This window comes from Drosophila subobscura, chromosome A (genome assembly GCF_008121235.1).
Source record: "Drosophila subobscura isolate 14011-0131.10 chromosome A, UCBerk_Dsub_1.0, whole genome shotgun sequence".
NCBI lineage: Eukaryota > Metazoa > Arthropoda > Insecta > Diptera > Drosophilidae > Drosophila > Drosophila subobscura.
Genome location: NC_048530.1, coordinates 16,887,698 through 16,893,988, shown reverse-complemented (window position 1 = coordinate 16,893,988; position 6,291 = coordinate 16,887,698). Strand labels below are relative to the sequence as shown.

The following is a 6,291-nucleotide window of genomic DNA, read 5'->3' as shown; positions in this document are numbered from 1 at the left end:
AGAGAGAGAGACGGAAGGATCTACTCGCTTCGAGTCGCATGACTGTGAACGATTCCTGTGTGGCTTCCCTTTGTGGGCATGCTCTCTGCTTGAGTACCCAAATATGGGGATCTGCTTCTGTAGCATGCACTGCGATGTGTCCTGTCCTCTATAAGTGTCTGTCTCTGCCAGCTGCTGTTTATTGAGTCGATTTGTAACCTCAGCTGGCAGTGGCCTGTAACATTTCGCTTTATAATTCATGTCAAATCGGGCTGACAAATTATATCTAGTTATGCTGCAAACTTGCATACATAAATCTCTTAATTCTTGAACAAAAACGAAAGAAGATGGCGCCAATTACGGATTCCACAGACCCGCTGAAATCTGTAAGACAAATACTGATGGATACAAAATAAATAAAGAATGGATGCAGCTGGATATAATTATCTAAAACTAGCGAGAGTTCAAAGGAAGCTCGCTATCAACAGAAGTATTTGTAAACATAAACGATCTGTAAGGATTCCACGCAGCTATCTGCTTACCCTCCATTAATTATCGAACACTGCAAACAAATATTTCAAATATATTCATGGGAACTTTCACCATTCAACTATCTATGTGCTTGCATAACATCCTTCCTCTTGCTCTTGCTCCTCCTCTCCATAAAGTTTCGATTCGTTTTATTAGTCTAATACAAAAGAATTGAACAAAAAAACAATAATAATAATCACTAGAGCTTCTTGTTTATAATAATGTATAATAGTAATAATAAGAGTTTTCTTTTATCGTTTTTCAATTGCATTATCCAAGGGGATTTTATAATTCATTTTATGGCTTCCTGGCCATTGTTCACAGTGTTTATGTATATGTGTGGTGTGTGTGTGTGTGTGTTAACAACAACAACAACAAAATATAGTTTATAATAATAGGGTTTGGGTTGGGTTTGGGGGTGTATAAGAGTTAGGAATTAAAATGAATTCTTGCAAGCAACAACAACAACAATTCAGAACCGATCCAATCCGTTCCGATCCGAGCATAAAAGAGCTCTCTCTCTCTCTCTCAGCATGCATTCTGTTCTTTTTTTCAAAAAAATTTAACCGAAATAATACAAAAAATTTTGAGAATTTTTGCAAAAAGGCAAACAAAAAATAAAATGGAAAGCCAATTGTTGCTGGCCAATTGTTGTCGCTATGGTCGTGTGTGTGAGTGTGTTTGTGTGTGTGTGTGTAAATCTCTGGGATGTGCTTGATCCTTGATCCTTTCACATCCCCATCTGGCATCTGCTCTACTGCGTTGTTATATAATTATGCTCGAAAATGTCCAACTCGTTCTGTATGTAGTTGGCCTTGTTGCGCAGCAGCTTGAGCTGCTTCTGATTGGACTCGAGCAAATTCAGCTGCACCTCAAGCGTCTTGAGCTCCTCATTCATGTCGGTGGTGGCTGTGTCCACAGTGCGGCAGAGCCGTGCAAATGTGCTGGACAATTCCCTGGGGAAACAAATAGATTCTTGTATTTGTTTCTCGAAAGATTTGACGTTGGGTTGACTTACTGCTGCACCTGGTGACTGCAATTGGCCGACGTTAGATCGACAATCATCTTGAGCTTCTTGGTGGCATGCTGCACGTACTGGCTCTTGAAGGTGCGCTCCTTGGCGGAGTTAGTCCACGAGAGGCGCTCGTACAGGTAGATGCAGCCATAGAGAGCACCCACGCCGACAAGGACACGCCAACCGATCGTCTTCAGCATCTGGAAGTAGAAGTGGGTTAAGCGATGGCAGGGTATCGGCTTGACATGAGCACAGAGCAGAGCAAAAGCTTTTTACTTACAATTCCGGCCACCAATAGGCCGCCCATTGTGCCCTGCCCGCCGACAGATGTGATGGCAAATCGTGAGATCAGCGACAGCTGCTCGGGCGTTATGCCCGCCACCAAGCCCGGCGATGGCAACAGGCACACCGGTGTGGCATCATCCATCTGTGAGCTAACGGGCGACACAACGCCATGCTGCTGCTGCTGCTTGGAACGAGGAGAGATTATGATTTGATTTCCCTTTTCCCTCTTCGCCTGACTCACCCCAACACTCGTCTGACGGTGGGCCAACGCTGGCTGATTCTTTTTGCTGCGCTCCCGCACCTTGCCGGTGAAGCGTTGGATCATGGCCGTGATGCCCCAACTGAACTTGAACTCCAGATCCTCCTGGAAGTCGGCGCACAGATTCTGACAGTTGAGCGAGTAGAGCATCTCGAAGGGCTGACTGCGCAGGGCCATCTTGGTGCTGCTGACAATCAGCTGCTCGTTGGGCACCAGCGCGTGCATGCGATCGGTCATGTCCGCCTGGGCGGACTCCACGTTCATGGCCAGGGCGATGGAGAGGCGGGCACGCAGGTTGCTGCCGAGGCCGCTCTCCACATGGGCATTCAGCTCCTTCTTGTAGATGTTGAGCACCAGCCGCTCGGGATGGAAGGGCATATTGAACTCATCGATGAGTACGCCCAAGCGCCAGATCTCCTCGTTGAGGGCCTTCGAGACCTTCTCCTCAACCTCCTCGACCATGGTGTGAATCTTCTGCTTCATGTCGCGCGTCACCTGCATCATCTGGGTCTCGGTGCCCTGGATGCGGTCCGTCAGCAGGTTCTTCTGGTCCTGCTTCAGATTGCGAAAGATCGTAATGCGCTCGTAAATGTTGTCCAGCATCGAGCGCATGTCCCCCGAGACGCTCTTGCCGCGCGAACTGTGCTGCTGGAACTTTGTCTTGACGGCACTCTGCGAGATGCACTCCTCGAACTTGCGCTCGAAGTCCTGGAACTCAAAGTAGCGTATCTGAAAGCCCTCAGCGATGGCGCCCATGTGCGGCGGATTGCCCTTGGCCTCCTCGATGCGCGCCTGCAGCGTTTCGCGCGCCGAAACGAAGAACACTCGCTCGGCGGCCTCCTTCTCGTTGCTCACTTTCAGCTCCTTGGTGAGAAAATCGATGCAGCGCTCTGTGTGCTGTGATTTAACCTGCCGAATGAATTGCATGTGGAAGTCAATTTGATTGCTAAGAACTCTGCTGGGGCAGGCAACTCAAAACAAAGAGGGGGCGTTGGGTGGGGTGGAATAAAACTACTCTTCAGGGTACGACAAAGCAGAGGCAGAGCAGGGGGTTCTGGGTTCTGGGTTCTAGCTGTGTGTTTCATTACCTTGGCCAGATCCTGCCGGTGATGAATGTTGGACAGTTGTAAAATAAACAAAAGGTAAGAAGAGACACAGTCAACATACACGACAGACACAAAGAAAAGGCAGAGATACAAGATACAGCGAGACTTATAGCCAAAAGGAGGACATGGACACGTTGCGGGGGGAGGTGTGTGCGATGCCTTACCGACTCTTGGCACTCGGGCTCATTGGCGGAGGCATCCCAGCGATTGTTCAGTATAAAGATATTCGGCTTGGAGAGCTTCTGTGAGACGGTGTGAAAGAACTGCTTCTCGGCACGCGTCATTGTGGACTCGGCATTGAGGACCAGCACAAAGACGTCCGCATTGAGGCAATGATTGTCAATCCAATCGTCCAGATTCGCCGACACATCGACGCCGGGCGAGTCCACAAAAACGACATCATCGCGCAGCAGGCTGCAGCGTTCGCGTGGCCAGAATATGCGCACGAGACTGCTCTCGCAGAGCTTCTCCTGGCACAGGGCATTCGCCAGTTGTTTGATGTTCTGCAAAGGATTAACCAAACGGATCAGAAGGGACGTGCACAGTTGTCGGCCACTCGCTACGCACCACCACATTGAGCTTCTCCGCGGAGCCCTCGGTCATCAGATATGCCTCGCCGCCATCGTTGCCCTCCACCTGGCAGAAACAGTTGGTGGTGTGGCCAATGCCGCTGGGCAGAATCTTCTCCCGCAGCATGGCATTGATCACCGAGCTCTTGCCGTTCGAGGTGCGCCCAAAGAAGGCCACCTTCATGTGATCGCGCTGCAGCACCTCCCGAATGGCCGCCACCTTGTACACATAGCTCTCGAACAGCTCCCGCTCGGCCTTGTCCACGATCTCGGCTTCGGCATGCAAAGCTGTTTTGGCAATAAGCAGAAAGCGGTGAAGTAGAGCGGATGAGGTGGATGAGGCTACAGAGGCTGGACTTACCGTTTATAAAGGTCGTTGTCTCGTGCACATACTCCTCGATCTCTCCGTAGATGTCGTTGATCTTCTTTTTGGCCCGCACAAAGATCTGAAGTGGCGATTTGTCGTTCGATTGATACAGCCGCGTATCGGAGGCGACGCCGCCGGTGGTGTTTAGGGCATAATTCATCGATGCATTTGAGCCAGAGGTTTGCAGTGTGGAGTTGTGACGGGAGAGAGCGCCCACAGATTTGTCAACGGTGTCCGTGGACGAGGAGGAGTGATGATCGTCGGCGTCCGTGTTGCCGTTGGGCCCCGTTTGGCCAGTCACCAGCGAGATGGTGCGATTCAGGTAAGCCGCCATTTCGGGTGTTAGATTTTAGTTTGCGTTTTGGAGAGGAAGAGAAGATTTGGATACAAAACAAAAGGTATGCAGCCTATGCAGGATACTCGTAAGTTGTGTTCGTGTTCGTTTGCTGTGCACCAGCCTGTGGCTGTGGCAGTGGCTGTGCCTGTGCCTGTGGCTCGGGCTTGTGCCTGGGCCTGGGCCTCCTCCAACCAACCACCGTGGGCCGCTGTGGGTCACCAAAGGAAAAGCTCGAGCAAAACCAAAAAGGAACTGAGACGCAGGGGGGACGGCGGTTGGGCGCGCGCTCTCTATTCGGTTTTTATAATTTTTTCTTTTGGATTTGTTCAAAAATCAACGTCTCAAAACTGAAACGAAACGAAATCAAATCAAATGAAATCAAGCGAAATTATGACATTGTAGGCAAAACCGAGAAAGAAAGAAGGAAAAATAGTGCCAGGAGATAAGCAAAAGTGTTGGCCGGGTGAGGGGGGGTGGTGTGTGGGGGGTGGACAAAATATAAAAACGCAAATTGTGCACACACACACACCAAACACACACACACACACGCACGCGGGCAGAGATAAATTGCGCTGCAACCAAATTCATTTGGAGAGTAATAGTATATAAACCTAAAACGATTCTTTCGTTGATTTTTCATATGCGATCGCTGTTGCTCTTTCGATTTGCCATTTGGGTTCAACGCTGTGTATGCGTAACAGTAATTATTGATAAACCCATCGTCTCTCTCTCTGCCCCGCTCACCTGTGCCCCGACCAACAACTAACCTGATTATTGCTCTCGCTCATCGTATTGTTTTATATTTGTATATTTATTTTTCGCCTGCGTGTTGCCGCCTGTCGTGCCCCGTCGGTTGGTTTGTCCTAGCCCCTAGCGGTTCAAACGATGTTCAGCTGTCAAATGCATGCACATTTCAGTGCATTTGATTTAGTTGAATCCAGTTGCAGCTGCAGGTGATTTGTTGTGGCAATTTTTAATAATTTTAAGCTATTTTTTGACTCCAAATGATGTAACATGCGCTTTACTAGGGCTGCAGCGAGCCTATCGATAGCAATCGATTAGTGTTGGGTAGCCCTGTTTTGGGGCTACACTGGCCACACTGCTTGCAGTCTGGGGTCACACTTAGTGGCGGCCACTTATCGATAAGAGCGCACCTGGAGCGGCAATTTCAAACTATGAAAACTTCAAAATAAATAAATGTCACAGCAAATACGTTTTCGTTTTAAGTTTGCTACGTTTCGTTTTTATTATTGTTGTCTGTTGCTTTCTTGAATACACTTGCAAGGCAACGAATTCTGCATTTGCAATTCTCACCGCTTGTGGCAATCACTACACTAAATATACTTCTCTATATTATTTATTGTTCTGTTTTTTTATTGAGTTTTTTTGTTGTAGATCTTTTTCTTGTTGTTGTTGTTGTTTGGGTTTCCGCTTTACACTTGTTGTTTTTGTTTGTATTGTATTTCTCGCTTTATCTTGTTTGCATAATAAATTATATTTAAATTAAAAATAACATGTTATCAAGTTAGTAATTTTTTGTGTGTGGTTTTGGTTCTCAGGCGGAGCGGGTACGGGGATGGGCGGGGGCATGGGTGGGTAGCTGGAGTTGGAGTTGGGTGGGGGGTGGCGGTTAGGCAAAGGAAAAGGCCCACATCCTTTGGCATCCTACAAAACATACAACTAAAAATAAAAGAGGCCAGGAAGGGGTGTTCCAGGTGGGGTGTGTGTGTGTGGTGTGTGTGTGGGTTAATGCGCAAACAATTCTCACTCCATCCACATATACATATACATATATGTACATATACATGGAGTCACTTATACAAATTCATTTGGGTGTTTTGCT

At 48.1% G+C, this 6,291-nt stretch overlaps 1 protein-coding gene and 1 long non-coding RNA gene across 5 annotated transcripts; both read right to left on the bottom strand.

Moving 5' to 3' along the window:
- Positions 1-928: 928 nt before the first annotated feature.
- Positions 929-4,595, bottom strand: LOC117903852 (transmembrane GTPase Marf). 4 transcript variants are annotated; one of them, XM_034816317.1, is made up of 8 exons: positions 4,106-4,595; positions 3,743-4,032; positions 3,340-3,678; positions 3,158-3,169; positions 2,052-2,978; positions 1,806-1,994; positions 1,529-1,725; positions 929-1,466 (listed from the first exon to the last, which is right to left on the bottom strand). In XM_034816317.1, the coding sequence occupies exons 1-8, from the start codon at positions 4,443-4,445 to the stop codon at positions 1,265-1,267; spliced, it is 2,496 nt and encodes an 831-aa protein (XP_034672208.1). In that variant the 5' UTR covers positions 4,446-4,595; the 3' UTR covers positions 929-1,264. The 4 variants fall into 4 exon arrangements, with proteins under 4 accessions (XP_034672208.1, XP_034672210.1, XP_034672209.1 ...); XM_034816319.1 differs by having other exon boundaries at positions 1,806-1,988; XM_034816318.1 differs by having other exon boundaries at positions 1,806-1,991; positions 4,106-4,594.
- Positions 4,596-4,762: 167 nt separating this feature from the next.
- Positions 4,763-5,649, bottom strand: LOC117903879. Its single transcript, XR_004649539.1, has 2 exons — positions 5,216-5,649; positions 4,763-4,795 (listed from the first exon to the last, which is right to left on the bottom strand). It is a non-coding gene; the product is annotated as an uncharacterized LOC117903879 (long non-coding RNA).
- Between the last annotated feature and the right edge of the window lie 642 nt (positions 5,650-6,291).